The sequence below is a fragment of the Taudactylus pleione genome, unplaced genomic scaffold, assembly GCF_031769625.1.
Source record: "Taudactylus pleione unplaced genomic scaffold, aTauple2 ptg000536l, whole genome shotgun sequence".
Lineage (NCBI taxonomy): Eukaryota > Metazoa > Chordata > Amphibia > Anura > Myobatrachidae > Taudactylus > Taudactylus pleione.
Genome location: NW_028284938.1, coordinates 2006974 through 2034289, shown reverse-complemented (window position 1 = coordinate 2034289; position 27316 = coordinate 2006974). Strand labels below are relative to the sequence as shown.

At 42.7% G+C, this 27316-nt stretch overlaps 1 protein-coding gene across 1 annotated transcript in view; it reads left to right on the top strand.

Annotated features, from left to right (window-relative positions):
* DNAH7 (dynein axonemal heavy chain 7) overlaps positions 1-27316 on the top strand; it is a 482851-nt gene that overhangs the window by 51891 nt on the left and 403644 nt on the right. The window contains exons 7-10 of the mRNA XM_088451023.1: positions 5631-5750; positions 6729-6912; positions 17689-17868; positions 23116-23385. Coding sequence (XP_088307149.1) covers positions 5631-5750; positions 6729-6912; positions 17689-17868; positions 23116-23385 — 754 coding nt within the window. The remainder of the gene's footprint in view (positions 1-5630; positions 5751-6728; positions 6913-17688; positions 17869-23115; positions 23386-27316) is intronic.

Here is a 27316-nt window from a genome sequence, read left to right as displayed (position 1 = left end):
ACGCAGAGCCCATTCACGTTATGCCACACAGTAGTACTCCTTATAAACATTATGCCACAAACCGTAATGTCCCTTAAAACACATTACGCCACACAGTAATGCCCCTTAAACCACATTACGTGACACAGTAATGTCCTTTAAAACACATTATGCCACAGTATATGCCCCTTAAAACACATTATGCCACAGTAATAACCCTTTAAAACAAATTATGCCACACAGTAATGCCCCTTAAAACAAAATATGCCACAGTAATGCCCCTTAAGCACATTATGCCACACAGTAATGCCCCTTAAAACAAAATAGGTTTAACATGCAAGGAGGCTAGATGTATGAGGACACATCTGTATGCCATGCATTAATGCCCCTTACATATCATGCCACCCCACCACAGAGTCCCACAAGCATCCTTTAACCTCCGCTTCTCATGTGCCGGTTCAGTTGTGTCTGTCCTCTCCCTGTGTGCAGGTGAGTTTGGTGCTGGGCCGCCAGCGCACGGTTGAGGCTTGATCTAAGTGGGCAGCAGCTAATAGCCATGGCCCCACGGCATGCAGCCACAGGCATGGTGACACCGCCGCCGGCATTTAAAATCTGGCGCCGGTCGCATTAAAAATCTGGCGACCAGCGGCCACTGCTGGTCCGCGAGCTCCGATATGGCTCGTGACCGGCGCCAAATTAAAAATGACAGCGGCAGAACACACTGCTGCCCCCCGGGCCCACCTCGGTAGCACTGGCCCAACCAGCCCATCTTGCCATCGATTGGCAGTCTGGCCCTGTCCACCAGGGCGTGCATACTCATGGCTGCCTGAGCACACTGACTAAAAATGGCAGCATGCTTTGGCATCCACGGCCTGCTGTTCACCTTTATAAAAATAAATTAAAACAGTTGGTTATTTTTTAAAAATGTAAATAAACACTGACTGTGATAAAACCTCTGTTGTCGCTTTCAAAAACAAATAGACAACAAAGCTCCTCTTAGAAGGAGCCCCATACCGAAAGATAGGTATAGAACCTGACATTGTAACTAAACGTTTGTATATAATGACCGTTTGGTTAGAGCAGGGGTGGGGAACCTTTTTTCTGTCGAATGCCGTATTGATATATACAACATTATTAGCGGGCATGGATGGAGGCCATGTCCCTCCGTGTGACGTCATACGGGGGCAGGGCTACAATCGCTGGTGATTACAGCAGTGCCCAGGGCATCCTGGGGATGCTCCGGGAAGCTGTAAGGTCAGCGGTGTGACCATCTGAAGCATCCTAAGGACGTTCCAGGCGGCACTGCTGCATAGATTCTGGCAGCAGGGTGTCATTCTAGGCACCCTGCTAGCCAGATGAGGCTAGCAGAGAAAAGCTCAGAGGGCCAGACCAAATGATTCTGCGTGCCTTATATGGGCCCCAGGCCTGAGGTTCCCCATCCCTGGGTTAGAGCATGCAAAAAGCTCTTTTGATTGGGCATCTTTTTTGCGTTTTTTCTTTTGTCAAAATTGCGTTTTAGTTGCAATCCGATGTAGCAGAAGACTGCACTGATTCAATTTATATGCGACACTTGACTCGTATACCTGCAGTGACATAGGGGCCTATTGATCATACCTTAAAAATCGATGGAGGTAATTAGGTTTAGAACTCGCATGGAGTTCTAACTAATTACCGGAGGAATTCATCATTCCCCCTCTCCATCAGTATCTATTCCAAAAAGCTGTCATTTTTGCGATGACAGCTTTTCGGGAAATAGATACTTTTCCCTCTCTACTCTGAGTTACCGCAGCTGGAAACAATGCTGCGAATGCACTGTTACATTCGTGAACCCAGCGCATGTGCAGCGCTACCTACAGCGGCGGTAAGTTTGTGTGCTCCTCCCTCCTCCGCACACTCCCCCCCGTCCCGCACTTACCTGCCGCGCAGCAGCCTCCAGCTCCATCCTGCTGGTCTGACACGTGGTCTCCCAGCACACCACAGTAAAGTTTAGAAAAAAAACAAAACATTTCTTTTTCTAAACTTTATTGTGTTCTGCTGGGAGAACACAGTGGGCCTGATTCAGAGCCGGACGCTCTGACCAGAGCGCTCGCTCTGAGTCAGGGCCCTCCTACATGAAAATGGAGCGGCCTTATGGACGCTCGCATAGCTGTGGGTTACCACCCACAGCTATAGCGAGCGTCCATGATGATGGTCGCGATGGTCAAGACCATCGCGACCATCGGGCTTGCGACGGAGACCCTGCAGTAGGGTCTCGCTGCCGCAAGCCCTGGAGTGATTTTGGCTCTATCAGAGCCAAAATCACTCCCACTGACATCACTAGTGATGTCAGTGGGGCCGGCTTCAGACGGTAGGCGTTCCCATGGGAACGCCTCCGTCTGGCAGCCACGCCCCCGGCACGCCCACCAAAGGGGGCATGCTGTCACTCAACATCGACAGCACGCCCCCTTTGGTGCGAGACCCGGAGTGACGGAGAGCCCATCGCTCGCCGGGTCTCGCGCATGCGCATGACGGAGCTCCCTCCGTCGTGCGCATGCGCAGTAGGGCAACATCGACCCGCTTGCGAGCGTCCGGCGCTCGCGAGCGGGTCTGAATGACCCCCAGTGTGCGAACAACCACTGGAGCCAGAGGAGGGACCAGAGCGCCGGAGGGAGCTGCGAGGGACCTGTCCAGCTAACCGCAGGTAAGTGTTACCTGCTATTCGCCACGTCACAGTGGCGGATAGTACCTCCATCAAATTCCGAAAAATACATAATTTTCGGAATTTGATGAATACCATAATTTCCATATCCACATACTAACGTATGGGGAGTGTGGAAATTAACGCAGATGGACTTAGCAAGGAGATCTCAGTGTTATCTCCTGTGCTAAGTGTCATCATGAATACTAAAATAATGTTATTTAAGGAAAATGTCCTTAAAAACGTTATTTTAGTGTTGATGAATAGGCCCCTGAGTCTGTATATGAAGCACAATGGACCTTGGCATGGAATAAAGCCGCTGCATCATAGCGTAGACTCCTGGTGTGTCCTCATCACATGGCATTGCGACTAAGATGCAATTTCGCCAAAAAAAGATGCAAAATCGATGCTCAACGCTAACAGAGTAGCATGTGACCTGGCACGCCGATAGAGGCTGTTTGGCATGACTGCAGCAGTGATGTGTGAGGACACATCTATATCATGTTGGTAGTGTCAGTGTATGGGGACCAGAACCTATTGATTTGAGGCAGCTGGTCTCATAACCTATTAGCAGAGTAGCGGTAGTGGAGCTGTGCAGCAGAATGACACTGGGTGGTTATGTAAATAGTCCCACTAAATAACAGTCAATACACTGGGCTAGAGTGAAAAAGGTGTTAAATGTGTTGCGCAGTTGTTTGGCGCTGGTTGTGCTTAGTTTTGGTGGCTTAAGGCTTAACCAGGTCTTAGGTTTATTGAACCAGGTAGAACAACAAGTAGCACAAGACCCAGGAATATAACAGGTGTACAAATAGTAGTATTGGTGCAGCCTGGAGAATTAGAGTATCGATTTGGCGTTTTAGTGCGTCGGACGTCGGAGTGGTAAAAACACTGGTGGATAGTAGCACTATGCCCCTTTAATGTAACAATGGTAATATAGTGTACTTGCACTAATATGTAGGCTCTGTAGAGCTGGTATATCTGCTGGAGTCTCAGAGGTGCGTCCATTGCTAGGAACGCCAAGGCGGAAAGATGCGCATGGAGGAGGTCAGGCCTCCTGGTGAGCTCTGGCAGGTCCTGGCACAATAGCTCAATGACCTATTGTGCTCCTCATCCAATATAGTATCATTCGTATTGGGGCAGGGACGTATCTATACTATAGCCAGGATGGCACTTGCCAGGGTCGCCGGCCGCCAGGGGGCGCCACCTGCCAGTGCCACCATAGCAATACATGCTGCTGTGGACAGACTGGTTATGGTGTGCTGGGCACCCGCTGGAAAGGATAGGTAGGTAGGGTGCCACAGCCACACTGACCCGGCCGCTGCTGCAATTTCTGTTTGCTGGGTGCCCGCTGCGGTGTATATCAGCGGCGCACCCGGCTGTCCTGACTGGCTGCTGTGAGGGTTGTGTATATAGATCCCCTTCAGTAGGTTCATCTACGGAAGGGGATCTATCCACAACCCTGCTGTGAGCTCTGCCTCCCTCGGCTCCCGCATGGTGCTGTGACTCATCTCCCAGTGCAAGGGATCGAGGAGCTGTTCGGCGCAGCACAGCACTGAGAGGTTAACAGGTCAGTCTCTTCTTGTTAGTGTTGGTAGGGTAGGGGGTGGTGGTGTGTGTGTGTTATTAACAGGTCAGTGACAGTCTCTTGTTAGTGTTGGTTGGGTGGGGGGTGTGTTTGTGTTAACAGGTCTCTTGTGTGTGTGCATGTATGATGTGTGTGTGTTTGTATGTCATGTGTGTATGTTATGTGTATGTATGTATGCTGTGTGTGTGTTTGTATGTCATGTGTGTTTGTATGTATGTATGCTGTGTGTGTGTTTGTAAGTATGTCGTGTGTATGTTATTTGTGGATGTATGTATGTATGCTGTGTGTGTGTTTGTAAGTATGTTATGTGTGTATGTATGTATGCTGTGTTTGTATGTCGTGTGTATGTTATGTATGTATGCTGTGTGTTTGTAAGTGTCATGTGTGTATGTTGTGTATATGTATGTATGCCGTGTGTGTGTTTGTAAGTATGTCATGTGTGTATGTTATGTGCATATGTATGCTGTGTGTGTGTCTGTAAGTATGTCATGTGTGTATGTTATGTGTGTATGTATGCATGTATGCTGTGTGTTTGTAAGCATGATGTTTGTATGCTATGTGTGTATGTATGCTATGTGTGTATGTATGCTGTGTGTGTATGTATGCTGTGTGCCTATATGTGTGTGTGTGTGCATATATATATATATATTATGGGACCCCCCCCCCTCAATATCCTGCGCTTGCCCCTGGCTGCACATATATATATGAACCTCTCTCAATCTTTTTCTCCTCTCGATCACCCACAAGGGAGTGCCACATATGTTTGCATATGTTATCAATATAGTAAACACTGGGTTCATTGTTGACTACATTTAAAAATAAATGTAATGCCAGGGCTGTTTTAAGCAAGGAGCCCTAAGGTGGTCAGTGGCATTGTTATGGGAGTAACAAAAAATATATATGGTTGTCTGAAATGTTATTATAGTGCCTCACTAACTGCTCTCCCATTACCCAATTGCAGGGGAGTTCATTAAATCCAGCTGACTTTTTATGCACTATTTCTGTTTCGCTCTTTCGCTTCCTCTATGCTGCACAGTATATTTTTTGGTGGTGCAAATGATGTGATTTACGTAGGGTTAATGAAAGCAGTCAATATTGTTCCATATAACAGTCTGGTTCATAATATAAAAATAATCTCTTCTAGAGCAAAAGTAAGTAAACTCGGTTTAAGGATAAAAGACCAAAGGTAGTTATAAATGGAACTTAATGCTCACATATCTAGTGTACCCCACACCTCATAAATTGTACACTTATTTCAGCAGGACCATCTTAAAAATGTTTCATGTATGTCATTTCTTTGTATCATGATCCCTTCTGTGTGTAGAGAAACATGTTATATTATACATACATTGGTATATGTGTTTAACATGATTTATAATTTCTCCTTAGGAAATTACGCCTTGTTGATGCAGGTGAATTTCACAGTCGCCAGGAGTCTATGGAGCTTTCCATCTTCCAGAACCTTGTCATGAGACACATTGATTCTGCCAAAGATGTATTACATAAAAAGTAAGATAATGACTTTCTGACTGTGTCATGCTTTTAACATCTAGTAAGCATTTTGGGCACTGCTGATTAAGTAATTTGTTATTTTGGGGGATTCTAACTTTGACTTTCTCCAAATTATTAATAGTCTGTGTTTACATATACTCCAGTGTGAGTGGTGCTTGTGTGGTACAGATTTTCACATTTCATTGCAGTACCTCTAATAGGGAATCACAGGACCTATGTGCAATCATATGAATAATATTTAGAATGCACATTGCACTAATGAAATTGAAAGAAATTCTGGCTACTTGCTGAAAACAGTACTACACACAGGTCTTAGTTTTTATTATAATGTACCACATTTCATCTTGTGTTCAGTGGATAAATGTGCCTCATAGAACACTTCTTTCTGTCTCCCCTTTTATGGTAAATCTATTTTCAAATGTTGAGTAGCACAACCAGGGCTGCCATCAGAAATCGTGGGGCCCGGGACTGACAACATTTTTTTTAATGAACAAGGGCAGCGGCAAACACACACATATATATATGTATGTATGTGTGTATATATATATATATATATATATATATATGTATGTGTGTGTGTATATATATATATATATATATATATATATATATATATATATATATATATATATATATATATTAGGGATGTGCAGGCTCGGATAGGTTCGATTTTGCACGTTGTGTTCGGATTTTTCCCTCCAAAAAAACGGAACTCCGAAAGAGGCAAAACGTCATCTTACATGGACGAACATCATCATTCCTGGACTTTTGTCCAGGAATGATGATGTTCGTCCATGTAAGATGACGTTTTAACAGATAAGTAATTTAATTATCTACCTTTCATTATTCTGATTAGGTTTCAGGATGTTTGTGCCATGTTACTAAGCATTATGGTATTACAGTTATTACAAGCAAATTATTTTTCATTATACAATATAGATTACAGTAATGTTTAATAAATACTTATTTTTACAGGTGGTTTCCAGAGATTCAAAGCATCTATTACCAAGGAAACAAGAGAAAGCAAATTCCCAGTGACATAAACTATAAGAAACTTGAAACTTTTTTCAATTGTGCTGCAACATTAATGACAGAACAGCTGCAGAGACTTGCTCTAGAATCCATGCAGGATTTTACAGATTTAATCATACAACCACCAGTGAGTACAATTAATTCATATTACACTAATACAGTAACATATGTGTCGCTCACTTAGGTCCTGATTTAGAGACGCTCGCTATTTGCGAGCGCTCGCTCTGAATCAGGGCGGATTTAAAAAAAAAAATCCGCCTCCAGGCCACTGGCATAGCTCTGGTTGACCACTCACAGCTTGTGTGGGCGGTCTGGCGATGGTCGCGATTATGGCGTGTGATGTCAGTAGGGCCACCCACAAACGGCAGGCATTCCTTCGGGAATGCCTCCGTTTGTGCAGCCAGCCACCCGACTCGCCTACAAAACGGGGCGAGCTGTCAATCAACAACGACAGCCGCCCCGTTTTGCTGCGAGCCCCGAATGAGTGAAGTTCTCCCTTGCTCCAGGGCTCGCGCACGGCACTGCCCGACCATCGAATCAGGCCCTTAGTACATAAGATGTCTTTATGTTGGCAGTAGCGCATGCAGGGGAGGTTTCTGAGTATCCAGATACCCTGCCTGACAGACTCGAGAGCAGGCATCATGCTCTTAAGCCCCGCCCCCTCACTGAAAAATGCCACGATTTACGGGTCAATTGGGATAAGGTGGACCCAAAATGACACAATTTCTTTAGATTTGCGTCATTTGGCTCCACCCCTCCCGAATGACCCGCAAATCGCGGCAGTTTCACGCTAGGGGAAGGGGCCTAATGACATGCTGCCAGCCTGCCAGGTCTGCAAAGTATTGTTGTGTGTGTTCATTCATATATATATACACATACAGTATATGTGTGTGTGTGTGTGTGTGTAAATGCCCCTATAAAAATCCTACGTTTGCCCCTGGTTGGCATGTGTGTATCCCAATGAATATTGGTGGTAAAGCACAGTCTTTAGTACACTTCTCTAGTTTGCTGTATAGTCTGTGTTTACATTTTGCTTCCACAATCAGTCTCAGTATTATGCAGCTATCTGATACCTTGAAAAACTAACACAAAAAGGTCAGAAATCTTCCACGCAAACTCCAGCTGAATGTGGATACTGAATGAGATGGATGTAGGGAGTAAGAAGGCTTTTGAAACCTAGTGGGAGTGACAGAGTGGGATAATTGTGGGTTCTGAGTGGGATGGGTGTGCCACATAACTGCTCGGACCTTCAATTGCATAGACTGCATGTGTGTATTCCAGTGAGCACACAAATCTGTGAATTAGCAGCTGCACCATTTTGTGAGGGACAGAAATCTCACTCAGGAGAGTGCTGAATCTGCAGTTAACCACAGGGTGTGATGGTATACCATATCTGTATTGCATAAGGAACATACCATTATGGCATCAGCCTTAATGATCAGAATTTCATTGCTTTTTAGAGTTAGAATGGAAGAGTTATAACAAGTTTCTGAAATTTCCGATGTGTAGGTAGCTTTAATGGGACATGTGAAACCGTAAGCTTTTTTGTCTATGGAATTTCAGTGCTTTTTAAAAAGTCCTCGAAAAATGTAAAGACTCAAGATGGATGGTGTGATGCGCTCCTTTGCTTAGCAACGTGTCACACTCAAATGCAGTGTGGATAAATGCCAATTTGAGTCTAATCTCATTGAGTTGTAAATAGGGCCCTAGTACAGCCTCAGACATTGGTGGTCTTTCCAATGCCACCACATTAAATTAATATGTAATTAGAAGTGTGTGTCATCTGGGGCGCAAATAGGGTCTTTATTTGAATAATGCTATGGTAGGTGTAATAATAAAAATATGATTTATTAGAACATAGTAGAAAAAAGATATCATGGGTTGAAACATATTTGATAAATAAGTTATCATAGGTTAAAAACTTATATTGTAATAAAAGTCACATGTAGCTCACTTGTTTTTACTCCATACATAAGATACTTAATACACAGCATGTAATCCAATGTTGCTAAAAAGTTGCAGCATGTAATACAATGTTGCTAAAAAAAAGTTGCAGGTGTCCTTGATAAACTAGGAAGCTTGAGCATTTAGAAACTCCCGAAATATCTGTCAGATGATAATGTACATATGTAGTAAAGTGGGGAGAGCCCCAGTGCGTGCTCCTCCTACCTCTGGGGCTTGTCAATACGAGGTCTTGTATGTTTTGGGGTCCCCTCATCCCCTTTCCTGTAGGTATCTGGCTGAAATTCAGACAAATACATTTTTATTCCTGCAGAATAATGTTTTTCTCAGTAGCCCACTTTGTCTTGAAACTTTTTGAATATAGTGGCACCATGGAACGGGTTCCAGGAATGGACAGACGGGGTAATATACAGCTTCATCTCTGTGGCTGGAGACTCAATACTTTCCTTGGCAATATCTGGGACAGCACCCCCGCATACAAGTTCTTACCTCCTACCCAGAGGTAGGAGGTGCGCGCACCGAGGCTCTTCCCACTTTACAGTACATGTACATGATCATCTGCCAGACCCTATTTTAAAGTACTTAAATGCTCAAGTTTCCAAGCTTACCAAGGATAGCTGCAACTTTTCTTAATCAATTTTATATTACATGTATTTATCATTTGTATGGAGTAAGAACAAGTGAACTACATATGTGATTTAATATTAGTATTTAATACTGTTTTAACCTATGATATCTTCTTTATCAAATATGTTTTAACCAATGAAATTTTTTTTTTCTACTATATAAAAGCGAAAATTTGTCCTTCTGTCTTTCTATACAAATCCACAGTTTACAAGCCAAGATTGTGAAATTTTACATACGAGCGTAACATGGCTGAGGCAACTAAAACATTTTTAAATTGAAATTAATTACTGTTAATTTTGAATTAATTTAAAACCACAATTTTTGGTGTACGCTCATTGTGGGGCCTCACGGCATATGGGTAGGGCCTCGGAGCCTGCGTTTTGTATTGTCATGTTTTGTCATGATCTTAATGTTTATTATCGAGAGAGCTTTAGCAGACTTTCCCAGCATGCTCAGCTCTCTGACTATACCAAATTACGCAAAAACATTGACTTCTTTCTTCGAACTGTGTCAAATTGATGACTTTGCAAGGTCCCTGCTGTACTGTGAGCTGCCAAAATATTACACATGGAATGCTTCTCGAAAAGTTTTTATGTGCAGAAAACAGGGAGTCGCTTTAGATGGTCATCCTGGTATCAAAGCAACCGAAGCTCTTGGCTGTGTTTACACTGTACATCCGACAAATTTTGAATGCTTCTATCTCCGAAGTTTGCTTTACACCATTACAGGTCCTACTTCCTTCGAAGACCTTAGGACTGTTGATGGGTAAGTTTGTCACACTTTTCGTGAGGCCTGCCTAAGGAGAGGTTTGTTGGAGGATGATGTGTAAACAAACATTCTTAAAATTCCGGGCAACGCCGGGTACTCCAGCTAGTGTTCCAATAAATCATATATTTTTTATTATTACACCTACCATAGCATTATGATATAAAGATCCTATTTGCGCCCCACCAGACACATACTTCCGATTACTTATAGAAAAATGTAAAGATCATCCCTGCTACAAAGAACGAGATGAAAGAGTGTGGAAAACTGAAAAAGAGGATATTGGTATTAAAAATAAAAACTATTTCAGATATCAACAAGATTATTCAAATTTAGAAATTAGGACTTGCAATCAACACAAACTCACCCCAAACCAGATATTATTTAGAGCCAATAGTGACTTATCCCATTATACTAAACATAGAGACCAAGAAGGGATGAGATACACTAATCTGTATCCTAGTAAACATTCTAATAGATCAGCCATTTCTGTTAACCATAGAGATCAAGAAAGGGAGAGATACACTAACCATTATTATACAAATAAAAACCCAGGTAGATCTCAACATAGAGAAAAATCCACCAGTCAATATACGTTCTGTAACGTCCCCTTTTTCTCACGGACCAAGAGAAAAAGATCTAAGGGAATTCTATTAAAAAAACTGATACTAAAGATTGCGGATAGGCTACCCCAAAAGATCAAGAGAACAACATATTGAGGTACAAGAAGGGGGCACACAAAAAAAAGAGAAAACTGGAGATATCTGTAAAACCTCAAGGAATATTTAATTTGTCGTAAAAAAACTGAGACACCGAGATTAAAATATAATCTAAGGTACTCAGGACCTTATTCAGAGTCGGTCGCGAGCGCTGAGCGCTTGCAACCGACTCCATGTTGGTCCACAGGGCATGCGCACGACGGAGACTGCTCCGTCGTGCGCATGCGCGAGCCTCCGCTAACGACGGATCACCCGTCGTTAACGGGCTCGAAGCAGACGGAGTGAGTTGTCGATGTTGATTGACAGCTTGCTCCGTTTGCTGGGCGGGCAGGGGGCGTGCCCGGCCAAACGGAGGCGTTCCTTTTGGAACAGAGCAGGAAGCTCCCTGGGGCTTAAGGTTGACGAGACCCTACCCTAGGGTCTCGTCGTAAGCCCCGATGGTCGCGATGGTCTTGACCATCGCGACCATTTCCCTTAGCGGTCGTTAGAGCTGTGGGTGTTAACCCACAGCTCTAACGACCGACATGGAGGCGGCCGTTCAGGATGCAAGCGGCCGCCCTGTTTCGAGCGACCGATTGCATCCTACGACCGCCTCTGAATGAGGCCCTCAATTTTGCCCCTTCTTCACAGCCCAACCTCTTTGATTTCTTTATTGAGCTAAATAAGTATGTTCAAGTTTTATGTCGCAAGAGATATTTTTCACTGAAAAAGATGAATCAGGAAAATATAGCAGTCCAGTACATTATTCTTGATTGCAATGGTGAACTGGCCTCTTTTGATGCCTACAGAGATAATGAACAGATATCTAAATTTAGAATTAAATCACAATTCTACCCTAAAAACTATAAAAGTTTCTTTATTGGTCTGTTCTACAAACACACTTTATAAGACTTTTTTTTGTGAGAATAACTACAAAAATAATTTATTATTTCAAGAAAGAAAAGCTGTACACAAATTGGCATCTGACAAAACCATAATAATTAAACCTATCGACAAAGGAGGGGGTCTAGTAATATAAGACCTTACAGATTATATATTTGAAACGCAAAGACAATTTTCCAATTTGAAAAAACGAACATTAGATCTTACCATGCTTTACCAGGCTAAATGAATTACTGGATGAGGCTTTTGAACAAGTAGCTAATGTATGCCATGTGCCACTGCACCCCATCACTTCCACTTATTATCACCTTTCAAAAATCCATAATGCACTTCACCATCCCCCGGGAATCCCATAATATCCAGAATAGGGTCACTTTCATCCAATCTTTCCTTTTATGTTGACCATTTTCTGCACTACATCTCTGAGATCACACATCATAGATACTACACACTTTTTCAATATGCTAAAAACAGTCACTTGGAAAACCAATTATTATTTTTTTGACTTATGACATTTCGGCCCTATACACTAATGTACAGCATTAAGAATGTATAGAAGACTTCCGGTGGGTGGACCGCATTTTAGGAGTTGCTTACATCGCCCCTTTGCCACCGACAGCACCAGGACTTGGGTCCCACAAATACATCAGCAGGGACCGGAGATAAAGCGAGTCAAAGTGGGCACCTTCCATGGCTCCCGCACACTCTGTTCTGCACCAGAGCAGCTTGTGTGTACGCACAAGCCTTCTAAGAGTTTGGCCGCGGCTCCCCACCCCCGCAATTTACCCTCCCCTGACTATACTGTTGGGCTCCCATTAGCCTGCCCGGGGCACTCACCCACCATTGTAGGCTCCTTTGTGCTTGGTGCCATGCTACCCTGAGGCCTCCCAAAGTTAAACTCCTGCCAGCAGACGCCATCTTGAATAAGGAGTGCACAGGAATACAAGCTGCACATCTTCATACAGCCTCTCCTTTATGCCACATTACTAATCTCTTGGGCGGTTACTTGGTTCAGTGAACATTTCTTTGATATTTCTTCAGTGCCATGTAGCTCATACCTACTGGCTCATATCTAGTGATTATCAGTGGCTGCTGCTGGGCTACTTCACTGCTGGCAGTGATTGTGACACAGCACATTCTGTATAGCTCTCTCAGTTATATGTAGAGGCAGAAGAATGGCAGGGGAGGTACTGCAGCCAAACAAAGGCTACCCACCCAGTGACTGCCTGTCCCTCTTTGTATCCTGGGAGTGATGATGTCCTGGATGGTATTAGTGATCCAAGCAAATTCAGTTCAGCTGCAATTGCTAAGGCACAAGAAGTCACTGACTTCTTATCGCCTTTATTGGATAAAAACTGGCTGGACAAATAGTGAGTCTGCTATGTCTCAAATAATGTAACACAATACCCGTATAGAAGAGGCAGAACAACGCATCTCTAATGTAGAGGATGATCTTCTAGAAGTCCAAAATATTATTAAAACCCAGTAAAGAGCTCTAAGTGCTATCCAGGAAAAACTGGAAGCTCTGGATAATCGCAACCGTTGCAATAATTTAAGAATAGTTTGCCTCCCAGAGTCTGTGAAACAAGCGGATCTCATAGAATTAGTCTCAGTCTGGCTACCTAAAGAGCTCCATTGTTTACCTGTGTCTGATTCCCTGTTGGTAGAACGAGTACACAGAATTGGGCCAGAGTGACAAACCAATCAATGCAGACCACGACCGGTCATCATGAAACTTCTCAATTACATGGATAAAGTCTGTATGTTCGATGCCTACCGTAAACCCAATGGTATTTATTATCAAGGGAAGCAATTTTTACTTTTTCATGACCTTTCGTATCAAGTGGCTGCGAAAAGAAGAGAATACGCCCCAGTTTGTAAGCTTTTATACCATGGTGATAATGTGGTTGGAGTGATCCAGGCACCAAACAGTAAAGCTTTCAGCTCCCAGGATACCCCAGGTCCTCCTCCACATATACCCCGCCCCCGGCCACAGGCATTTAGTTTTTCGTTTGGTGCTGCAGGATTCAAATGCACCTTAGGCTGTCCCAAGCTTCAATTTAATGTTTTACTCTTATTTCAATGTTTTAGCATTAGGTAGTGCTGAGCGTCTTAATAGACGCCTGCACTGTGACTCCGTCTACCTCTGCTGGGCCGCAACGCCAGTAATAGGTCTGGTGATTTCGGCAGGTCACGGCAGAGCTTGCTAGCCGTGATGCCGGGGCCTGGACTGCAACCAGACACACGGAGAGGTGCTAGTGTCCTCAATAAAGGTCTTTCCCAGGTGTTGGCTGGACCTAACCAGAGGTGCGGAGTCTAACCCACTCGGTGGTCTTCACCAGTGACCCCTCCAGTTGGGATATAGGTTTCGCTGCACCGAGTGAGCAGGTTGTGGCCCTCTGGTTAGGTACCTGGGAGTGACGAGGAGACTAGGAAATGTCACTGCAATAATGAGTGGAATGATGCACTGGTATGCACTATGTTGTTGTATACACCAAGATGTGACACAGGAGTATGGATACCTAATTTAAACCTCTATACAATCCTGTCTATACCTTCTAAAATCCTGCCTATACCATCTAAAATTGTCGCTATTTAGTGTAATGAGTCGCACAGTAAATAAATGCTTTCAGACTTTGAATGTGGTTCCAAAGCACAAAAAGTTATTATTCAATATAAAAACAGATGGTTACATGCTGTGATCTAAAGACAATTAGTGCAAATAAATCATACAGACCCAAGGTACAGTTGTTATATATGCACGCGCTCTGGGCCCAGATACCGGCATCAGCATTAGAAACCTTCGTCAACAGCACAGCAAGAAGACTCAAGACTGGGGTCAGAGAGCGCACATATATACTCTTACAGGGATAGGCAATACAATGGACAAGTTTGGCATGATTCCATTGGTTCTTCTTAAAGGTGCTTCTGTTACAGGATAGTTCATAGGTCAATTCGAATGGACACAAACAGCCTCTAATAACCCTTTGTGTCCTTTTTCCCACTGCATGCTAATCTAAGATGCTAACATTACAAAGTACATTTTAATGTTTTAACTCTCTATAGTCCATACTTTGCAGACGCATGTTGCGATCTCACCGATGATACCGGAAATCTGTGGAGACACAGTGGATCAGTACAACACCAAACACGGTCTGCTTACCATGTACTAAACCTTAGATATCAAATAACCTTTATTACACAACATTAATAATTACTGCATAAACCTTGGATATTACACTTTAATGCTAGGGAACCTTTTATGTAAGTGTGCAGTGTGTAATTATTGGGGAATTGAGAAAAGACGCTAGTTAGCGCTGTGCTACTATGTGTTTTGTGGAGTATACCACGGTACGTGTTTTGCAGGGTTAATCACTTTATATGTTTTAATGACTGTCTGTATTTGTATGGTGAGGACTTTTAACTTCTTTCTATTGCGTGGGAATCGCACGACGCTAAATAATAGCATCGCTGTATGTACTTATAATGGCGAGTTTCACTAAAACTGGGCGGCCAGTCGCAAAATGGCGTCTCATTGCCATTCACAAAAATGGCGTTGCCCCAAACTAATTTTACACCGATCCTGTCTCAGCCAATTATCCGGCTTCGACAGAGGACAGGCACAGACTAGTTGGGAGTGACAAGGAATAATGGAAGGTCAGATACTGGATGCTTTGGGTAACTCGGAAGATCTGGACGCTGGGTACTATAAGGAAGCTCGGGAATCCAGACACAGAGAATCACTGGGTGTATAAAGGGCCCAGACACAGGGTAGTGTACTTTGTGCACTGTAGATCCAGACACGGAACACAATTACTGCAGGGAACTCAGACGCTGGTGAGTGTACTTGATGCACTGTAGAAACAGTCACGGAGTACAAGTGGCTTTGCAGGGGACTCAAAAGCAGGTTGGTGAACTTGATACACAGAAGATTCAGTCCCGGCATACAAGTAACTATGCAGGGAACTCGGGTGCAGGTAGTGAACTGGATACACTGAAGATTCAGACTCAGAATGCAGTAGCTGTGCAGGGAACTGTGGGCCTGATTCAGACCCGGTCGCAAGCGCTGAGCTCTGCAACCGGGTCGATGGTGGCTCACAGCACATGCGCACGACGGAGCCGGCTCCGTTGTGCGCTTGCTCGAGATCCGGCTAGCGACAGGCACTCCGTCGCTCCGGGTCTCGCAACAAAGGGGGCGAGCTGTTGATGTTGAGAATTCTCAACCACCACTCACCTCCACTCCCAGCGACTGAACATCTAAGCCCAGGGACGCCGGCGCGGTGGTGAGTAGCGGCCAATCCCAGGCAGCATCCTGACAGGCTTACTGGAAGCATCAAGTGCGCAGTTTGCATCCAGAAGGCCTAAATAAGGCGCTCCATTTGGATTTTTGAGAAATTCTGGCTAATAGTAGTTATTGGTGGATTTTTTTTACTATCCCTGATGTTCCAACCAGGCATGCCAGTGGCTAACCTCTCACAGTATGCTCGCTGGACATGCAGGTAGGGCATCCACCTCTCTAGCAATATATCCAGGGAAATCTCTATATAACATAGAGATATATACTCAGGCAATATATAAACCTATAACTCTGCACTATATGTTATTTTTAACATTCATTATTCAATATTATTCTTCATTAATCATCTTTACTTTACACACACACACCGGAGAAATACTGTCATCTACAATGCTGATACAAATAATCTGAAATGTGTGCATTTTTTCCATTTATAAATATAGAATGAATGGTACAGTGCGCACACAAAAAGAGGAGGAATAAATCCTGCTATGAACTGATGTCTAGTTCCAGTGGAGGCTAGTAGTAGCATCTACCAGCACTTCTTCAAAAGCTACAGTTAGTAAACGATAGTATTCTGCAGAAGTTAATGGTTTTGGTAACGTTTATAAATAAAGGTACAGTCACATTCCAGATGATGGTTGGTGTAAAGAAGCCTTAACTGTTTGTGCTAAAAACTCCTTACACTGCTGTTTGATGATTAGCTTGTGAACTTAAGCCGCATAAAAATTTTACTGTCTGTACCAAATGAAACTAATGTCTCTAGTTTCGATGTACACAACCAACTGTATATGGTACATATATAGGGTGTCTCAGTGAGGGGCATCGATGCTGGCAGATTGACTGAGGAGGGTAAGTTACAGCGGTGGTAGTTTATGTTAAGAACTGTTTGGGGAGGTATATATCTACATCTGACTGCATCAGCATGGGACAAGTGTCTCCACAGCATAGTGACTGCAGGAGACAGATGGTAGGTGGACCTATGAAGCCAGGATGCATTCCACTTGCTGCTGGGGACATAGTGTGAGGGGCAGAGCTGCAGCAGCACTAGAATTCCAGACGTCACCCGTCCAGGATGGGGAGGCCTCTGGACTCCGGACTGGCCTTGCCATTTCTGGACTGTCCGTTGGAATTCCGCACAGGCGGTTCTTTTTTAGTACATGTGTGATTGTGCCTATTGTTAGTGAGCCTATGTGACATAGTTCAGTATTTATGTATGTTGTTGTTGTGTCTAATAGGATAATGGATAGCCTTAGTGTCTGTGATTGGGACCCTGCATATGTTTATCTGTTTGGAGGCTTTATGTGTGATTTTTACCTATTACTCCCTTACCTAACCTGTGCCTAAATTAATACCATCTGTATATGTTGTCTTACATGCAGGTATTTTTTCTCTATCCTTTGCACTGGAGCTTAGGGTTTATAGTACAATACAATAAAAACAAAAAATAAACATGCCACAAAAAAAAGTATTTAATTCAGTAAGAAAATACTCTGAAAGCTTCAGTACATTATATTACAAGAGAAGGAAGAATATTAATATACAGGATGTGATTGATGACTATAGATAACTAATTCAAAACTAATTTGCAGACTTTATTTGCAAACTGTGCACATTCCTTATTAGTAATGTGTTTTTATTTTTTTTCCAGCATTCCGTCCGTGCCTATGAACATCCAGGTTTTATAATGAGACTCATTCTTGATAATGTTTCAATTAAATTTGAACCTGACTTTAATGATTATGAAATTGTGCTGCTGAATGTTTATGATGTGATGATTAAAGCAGTCAGTCTGGTGCCGAGAGTGGAAACTAAGCTTTATTCTGAATTGGTGAGTAAATTAAACTTCCATATTTCTCATATGGAAAAGATCAGGCATTTATATTGTAGTTAGAATAAGAGAATATGGAGTTAGCCTTGACAAAAACAAGCGCTATAAGTTCAACTGGTTCATTAATAAGCACATTTCCTGCCTCTATTAATTTGTCTAAAGACAATTAGTAGAAATAAAATAGCCCAGGGAAAGTGCTTTTGTACATTTTTTTTAAAGCAAAACATTCATTTCTCCATTATGTGTGTAGTCCAGCGATGGCAGAATACGTCTATTATTGGACTCACCGGATAGAGAGCACCTGAAGTGTTCAGTCTGGTTTGACCAGGGTCAGGCAGAAAGTCAGCACATGCCGTAAACAGTAACAAAGAACAGTCCAAGTTTGGGGCAGGCAGCAGACTAAAGTTGGGTACACACTATACATTGTATTGTACGATATATGAATTGTACGATATATTAATTTGACACTGATCGTAATGATATATTGTACACATCGTATAGGGTGTATGTATGATCCATCGTTCACAATGGTTGTGCATTGCATTGTCCCATCTGCTGTTCTGTACAGCAGATGGGACAATGGTATGAATGACGTGGTGCTGTTACATGGTGTAACGACTCATTGGGCCATCGTACACCAGATTGTGCAGTGCGTACGGTGCATGCAATGTATCGTTACTTCGCATCGTTACATCGCTGGGTCATACCATCGCCTGGTGTGTACCCTGCTTTAGGGTAATCCGAGAAACAGATTTCTCAGCTGTTTACCTGTTGGTAAATCGATAAAAGCCATAATAATCTCCTTCTGCAGTCAAAACAGAAGAGAAAGAGGTTATCACCGCTTGTGTTATAACTAGGCCCCTTAATCACTGAAATTTCCCTCTCCCCTTTTTTAAAAACTACATGGCTGCTGACTGCTAAAAAAGAAAATGACATTGGGCTACACTAATACTGCTGCACTCATCTATATAATAAGCGAGAAAGTGTTTGTGTGTATCTCTGTCTGTTTGTCCCTTATGCACGGCCAGAGTTTTGTACCTAGATCCACCAATTTGACATGGTGGTTTAGTTTGACCAGGCTTAGGTTTTTCTTTTTGTTTGAAGTTTGTCAGGGCCATGGATGTCTACATGTCACACTGCACCTGCACTGACAGTTACTAATTTCCTCCAAGCACATTTTCATATGCCATAGTCTCCAATGTTGGTCTGCAGAGATTTCTGCTTGGCAATGATTTCTGTTCTGCGCTGATTTCTGTTCTGCAGTGATTTCTGAACCCAGTGATTTGGGTAGGTATACTGATACCTGTCCTGTAAGTCACTCTGCTCCGGATATACCCCAATCCAAACAGTCAGAGTGGAGCTTCAAAAAGCTTTTTAAGTCTGTCTCCTAATGGAAAACAAACAACATTGTTTATACCTCAGTGTTGAGGTAACAACGTCTAAATACTCTCTATAAATGGATAGATAGGTCATTTTCAGGGCTAAAACCATGTTCGAAAACAATGGGGTCGTTTTCAGGATCAATGAAATGTGATTATAGAAGAGGACAATGTAAAAAGTTAAGGCTGCAGTTGTTCTCCAAGGTCCATTCTTCAACCGGGGCAACACTGAGTATCCCAGCTACATAGAATTGTACAGAATACTTTTGTTTAAGTTCCATTATGTACAGTTGAGTGAGCATCTCCTTTTCAACAAAAAAAAATCTACACTCATTTAGTAGCAGTGAGCATGTGTATGTACCATTTCTGACAACTACAGTGATGGGAAATCCTCCTGGATAGATTTACTATGCAGCTTTCAGAACAATTTGACAAGGCAAATAATTAAAGAACTCATGATTTCACATATTTTCTGAATTTATTAAAACAAAATAATAATTATGTAGTTATTGGTATCATAGGCAAGTGCAGGGGGGATTTCCAGTTGTCCAGAACCCCATGCCTCTCTCCCCCGGCCAGTGGCACAAATCATGACCACAGTAGCAGTAGTATATAATATGGTTTTACTAGAGCTGCTGCCACAACATGCAGAGAGACGGAATGTAGCTGCTGTGCATGCCTCATGGAAACAGCTTTTCATACCATGTATGATTTTTTGTGCGATCAATCAGTGCATCGGACCAGAGAGCAGCTGCCAGAGAAGAAGAGGGAGGTGTGTTAACATGACATGGAATAATGTGTGCTTAGAAAACTCACTTCTGTCTCCTCTTGGTTATATTATGTATTTATATTTATTGTGGATGTTTTAAATTTTTCCTGACCACTTATGCTATTTATATGAGATTAATATGTTTGATGCAGAAGTTTTTTTTTTTTTTAGACTGTTATCTCTACAGCCTATACTACAGACCATCTATAGTATTTAATTAATAGCTGGGATACCCGATATTGCCCGGGTTGAAGAATGGAACTTGAAGTACAACCTTCATTCTTTATATAGTTCTCACCTATAACCCCATTCCATTGATCCTGAAAAGGACCCCACTGTTTGCTAACATGGTTTTAGTCCTGAACCATTTATATGTGGACCATTTATATGTGCTTGGAAGAAATTAGTAACTGTCAGTGCTGGTGCAGTGTGACAGCTAATCCTCCTACTCACTGCTCTTCTGTTGGAGCCCTGCCTGCCCCCAGTGGTACATATCAGACTGTGCCTTCAGAATGGAAGACATCCTGAACGAACTTGCCTAAACCAAAATTTTAAATCAGAGACTCCACGGCCTACTTGGTGGGCACCTGAGAACTGGACCCTGAAGTACACCTGCATCCTTCATTTTTTTTACATTGTCCTCACCTATAACATGGATAACAATGCAAATTACAGATGTGTCCACATACATCTATCCTCCATGCGCTACAAGACGCGCCACATATAACGCGGGAGCTCCGTGTGCCTCGGTAGCGGCGAGCGTATTTCGTGCAACTTTTTACCTTTAAATGCGTCTTATTCACACAGTGATGTGAATAGCTTGCACCAGCAGATTATGCCTATGTTCTCTGTGCATCTGCGGGTGTATCTGCATGTGAAATGCTACGTTACAGTGTCAGTGGCTGTAACACTGTAATGTAGCGTTTTGCATGCATATACACCCGCAGTCACACACAGAACATAGACATGCTGCATATCATTTTAATCAGCAGAAGCTTGTGCTAGCTATTCACATAACTGTGTGAATAAGATGCATTTGAAGGTAAAAAGTCGCACAAAAAGACGCTCAGCGCTACCGAGTCACACCATGGCATGGTGTGAGTAGAAGGGCTGTTAAATGTGCAAGGAGGCTAGATGTATGCTAGATGTATGAGGACACATCTGTATGAGTAAGTGACAGTACAGGCAGGCATATTCTCATACAGTTTGGAATGGGGTATATCAGCAGCAGACTGACTTACAGAACAGAAATCAGTATAGCTTACAAAATTGCTTGAGTTTCAGAAATCACTGCAGAACAGAGATGGTGATTCAGCTGCGGACAGATATGTTATCGCAGCTACTAACATGTTAGGAGCTGTGATAGCTGTAATATGGTAATGCACCAGGAAGCGTCATCGGATCATCTGCAATCCCTTTGGCCGGCTGAGTGACCATGGGGTCACACAAGCCCGCTGCAGATGATTAAAAAAGGCCTGAAAATCTCCATCAGCCGACGGAGATCCTGGCCTTTCCACTCCCCCAATGGCGACGATACGTCTCCGTTTTGGAAAACAGAGGTCGTCGCCATCCCCTCCCCTTCCAGTAATGGCTGCAGACTGTCAATCACTGACAGTCTGCTGCCGGACTGTATGCGGGCTCACAGACATATACTTCATATGCGCAGTAAGGGTCAGATGCATGTGCAGATTCCTGACCGGGAATCTGCGTGATTTCTGTCACTGTGTCCACAGCTGAACCACTCCTTGAAATCACTCTGCAGACCAAAATTGAAGACCTAGCAGGGCTGCCATCAGTGGGGGATGCAGGTACTGGTGTCCCATTACCTGACAGAAGGGGGCCCGCCCGCAGTGGCACTGTGTGGCTGCGATCAATCTCCCCTGCTGTTTATAATCTCCATATGCTAATCTTTGCCAGGATCAAAGATTGTGGATTGATTATTCTGTCTGCCACAATCTGAATGTGTAGAGTGCTGAGTTGCTCACGAGCCTGCCAGGTACTCTGCAAACACAGAGGGTTGACTAACTGATATAACACATATATAACTGATGTAACACAGCACTTTGGAAGAGATGAGAGTGTGACACTGTGTGTATGAAGCTAGCCCCTCAGCCCCAGAACCTGTGTAACATAAGAGTGTCCCGGTTTTATGGGATTGTGTGACAGTATGTGGCCCTGTTGAAGTTCAAACCTAGGCAAAAACCCAATTCTAGTCAAACTATACCACCATGCCAAACTTGGTGGAGCTAGGTACAAAACTTTGGCCGTGCATAAAGTACAAACAGACAGACACATACACTTTCTCGCTTATTATATAGATCAATACTGCATTACAATACACTATCCAGTGTATAAGGAGACCAATGTGTACATATATGTCCAGGGACGGTGCTAGAATCTTGTGCCACTCCCCCAGACCCCTCAAATTGCATCCAATGCTCCTCAGAGCAGGGAATTTGCATTGTGGATGATGCTCACATCCATTAAAAAGAAACCATTAATGTTAGCCGGCCTGTCCCTACTGCAGCATCTAACGGCTTACTGTCATACATTCATACATGTATGAAGCATGCACTGCACTTTGTATGAGGCAGCAGCTCCTTTCCTTCCCACATACAGTGGCCTCCAGTGGTGATATGGTGATGACCTGTTTGACATACTGTGTGTGTGTAAGTCTATATATATATATATATATATATATATATATATATATATATATATATATATATATATATATATATATACATCCACATCCACATGCAGTGGTAGTCATCGGATTTTTTAAAATAATTTCAAAGTCATAACAATCCTTCTGACTTTGAAATTATTTAAGAAAATTCAATGATTACCGCTGCAAGTGGATGTATGTTGGTTTAAAGAGTCGTCTGCTGGCACCATGGTGTTTCCATGAAATCTAAGGGAGTGCCGACCTAATGGACTTTGTGTATATATGTGTATATATAGGATGATGCGACCTCTAGAGTTTAATAAATAATTTGCACTTAAGTGATAGATATCTCAATAACATATACTTTCTGTATTTTCGTATAGTAGTTGATTGACAAACTGGTTTTTAACCTTTCTTTATTTCCAAAACAGGATCATCAGTCAAAATTAACTTTAAGGCCAGTCATCCTTGAAGAGATTATACAAGAACATAAAAGAAAATTGAAAGAATTTGTCACTTTGGAGAGTTTCTTGCCAAAGGAACATTTGAGATTGTACGATAAGTACAACTTCTTAGTAACCAAGCAGGCAGATCTGGACGTGGATCAGTTCTTGGCTGAGGAACATACATTTGAGGAAATAATGAGAGAGGTTATGAAATATCAAAAGCTCACAGATGAAATACAGTACAATTCAAGAAAGGTAATACTTTTGTTGCAGTTTAAGGAGGTGTTCTGAGTAACTAATATATCATTTTAAAACCTTCCCAAAATTCATGTGTTGATAAGTAGATAAATCAAATATATCTTAATGAAATACCAATAGCTGCAGTAACATGATGGGGCTAGTGGATGTCCACTAAGCTGTTTATTTACTGAGGAAAGAGGAGATAGAAAACAAATGAAGGTACTGCGTGCTTAATAAGGTCTTGACATGGTATATGATTAAAAAATATAATACCAAACTGGTTAGGAATGAATATAAAATTACGTGTGTACACACATCTTATTTTATTTAAATATAAAAGATCAAATTGATCTTAATAACTATATATAAACCATATAGGGTCAATAGCAGCTACGTTGTATTGGCAAGTAAGTCCCACTGTTATTATTCAAGTTTATGGCTACAATTGCATGATCCAACCTTAATAGGGAGTATTAATTATCAGCAGAAAGTCCGGCGTTGAATGTAAACTCTTGAGGTAAGGACCTGATGTGTGACACAGAAGCAACATCTGTGATGCTGGAGGTCTGAATTCTGGATGTATTGGGAGCGCACTGTAGTTACCAAACCTTAATTAATACTCCTTATTAAAGTTGGATCATACAATTGCAGCTATAGACTTAAATAATAACAGTGGGACTTTACTTGCTAATATAACTGAACTCCTATTGACCTTATGTGCTTCTTTTTATATACAGTGTTGTTATTAAGATCAATTTGATATTTTTATATTTAAAAAAATATATATTTATTTTTTAATGATACTGCTAATGAATAAATGCTTCATATTGTATCACATTTTAAGTGTTTAGATCAGGGGTGGGGAACCTTTTTTCTGCCAAGGGCCAGTTTGATTTTTAGAAAATCATTCGGGGGCCATACAAAATTAACTTAAAATATGACTCCTATATTTGGTTAAAAATTTTATTAACTCACCCTCAATGTGTTGGCTGTAAGTAACTGCTTCTCTTTGGTATGTTGTCAGGCAGAGTCTGGAGGGGCAGTCCCTATGGATGTGTGAAAGGCAGATTAATAAGGCAGCCCTGGGGTCCTCTCAGTCCTAACCAGCCTGATGGCAGAGCTAACTGTACACACCCCTGCTGTGCCACCACTGCCTGCTTGCCCGCGCTGTTAGGGTGAGACCCTGCACTAACCAGCTCAATGGCAGCCATGTGACAGCCCTGATCCCCCCCTTGTGTGCTGCCTGCCTGTTGCCGCTGATGGGGAGAAAGCCCTGTATGCCACTCAATGACAACCATGACACCCTGATCCCCCCCCTGTGCTACCTGCCGCCGCTGATAGGGAGAGAGCCCCTGCACTAATCCGCCCGATGACAGCCCTGACACCCTCCACCGCTGCGCTACCTCCCACCGCTGATAGCCGATGACAGCCCTGACACACACACACCCTCCCCCCGCTGTGCTACCTGCCGCCGCTGATAGCGCTGCGGGGTGAAGGGGTGTGTCAGGGATGTCATTGGCTACCTGCCACCGATGACATTACTGACATCCCCGCTGCACTACCTGCCGTCGATGACAATCCTGACATCCCCGCTCTCCCACTGCACTACCTGCCACCGCTGACAGCCGCTACACTACGCTGATTCTGCTGCTGCCACTGACAGCCGGCCGGGCCGGATGATTTCACCTTGCGGGCCGTATACGGTTCCCCACCCCTGGTTTAGATTGTACTTTCTATCATGTCAAGACCTAATTAAGAGGGCAGTATCTTCATTTGTTTTATAATATATAATTTCATCTATTATATGATCCTGTGACAACTGATTAAAGTGATGGAGACTTTTTTTATACGTTTTTCTTTGACAAATTCAACAGTCATTGGTAAAACAGAATATGAAGTACCCAACTGTTTCAGAAACCAATGACTGACTATATTATAGAAATGGTGATTCGTTCATAACAACTATAGATTTATTGCAACAAATTGTGTTATTTAAAAGATTTAAAATGCTTCCGTTAATAGTTTTTCTCTTCAGTAAATGTTACTTCTGTGCTACAAGCAATAGAAGTACTGACAAGTTAATACTGTACATAGTAAATGGTAGACTAGTAAATAAATGGACCCGGCAATTGCCTGGTCACCTCAGTAGCCTGCCCCCTGCTGTCCTGTTATACTTCAGTTCCCGGTTCTCTTCTGTCCCCTGACTGTGGCACACCTAATGAGCATGGCACATGCAGTGGGATGTGAGGAACGAGCGCCCTGCAGCTGCAATTAGGTCACGCATATCTGATAACATAATTTCCATCATGCTCTGATTTTATATTTTGGATTTCCATACATAGGTCTTCATAGGGTCCTGATAGAATGAGGTCACATCATATAGGGGCCATGATATGTTTGTGTTTCAGAAGCACTAAACCTCCTATTCCCCCTATTAATTCATCTCCCCTCAAAACTCCCTTGATGACTGATTATGGCTACACCTAAAATGTAATTATATGTTATAGCATTATAGTTCCCCTTTACTGAATCTAAGGGGCCCAGGTAATACCATGAAAAACCGTCCCAGACCATTGTTCCTCCTCCACCAAACTTTACAGCTGACAGTATGCATTTGAGCAGCAGCATCTTCCTGGCATCAGCCAAAGCCTAATTTGTCTTCAGACTGCCAGTTGGCGAAATGTGATCAATCACTCTAGAGAACATGATTCCACTAACCCAGAGTTCAATGGCAGTGTCCTTTACATCACTCCAGACTAAGGGCCTGATTCAGAGATGGATGCAAATACCATCGCAGCTGCAATTTCTCACGGATTGTAATTGCAAAAATATGCTAATGACTCACTCGCCATCCAGTGCTTAGAGACATCCACTGAAAGCATCTCACATCTACCGCTCATGGAGAAAACATTGAATGCAGATCAGGGGGCCATCAACCTTCTGAGTAAATCTAAGTTATTGCAGACATAGCGGGTCTCCAGACATGCAGAGTACTCTCCAGCTGCATATATCAACGCAGTGGCTAAATTATGGACACCCAGAAAACAGTGTTTAAACAGTCCAACGTCCCGGTGTTTCTCTAGCCACCCCTCATTACCTTCCCCAAACGCTGACTTACTTGTCACTTTGTGAGTGAATCCTCCGTGTGAGCGTATATGCAATTCAATCGATGCGTGTTCATAGTGTGACTTACACATCTGCGCAATGGCAAATAAACGCTCAATCTGCGTAAATATTGGCATTGCTTCCATCTCTAAATCAAACGCTAAGTTTGGTATTGTGCATGGTAATCTTATGCCGGGTACACACTAGACGATATGTTGTCCGATCCGGCGGATAGGAGCGACATATCGGGCACATCGTCTAGTGTGTACTCGCTATGTCGTTTACAGTGCGCGCTCCCACATATATCTCTCTGATCCTATTGTGGCATAACACTTTCTTTCTAAGACGTTGGAGCTCCTAAACGATTCCTGTTTACAATAGCACTTGCAGCTGGCCATGGCAATTTTAATATGGCACAAATTTGACCAACTGAGTTGGCGAAGAGGTGGCTCCATATGACATTACCATGTTAAAAGTCAAAGAGCTGCAGTACGGCCCATTGTACTGCTAATGTTTTGACTATGTAGATTGAATTTATACACCTGGCCAAATACGCTAATTAAAAGGAATTTTCACATCTGTAAGCCAATATAGTGTATGTATGTGTGTGTACATATGTGTATGTATATATGTATTATATATATACAATATATTGAAAGCGGCACTCCTCTAATGTGCAAAACGAGCAATAAATAGATAGCTACGGTCCCGTGCCTTAGAAGCTATACACACCCTGACAAAATGCATGAATAGAGCATTGAAACGTTGGAAATTCTTTGATTGTGTATTTTATTCCTGAGTGCCGCCGGTATGGAATTTATATATATATATATATATATAT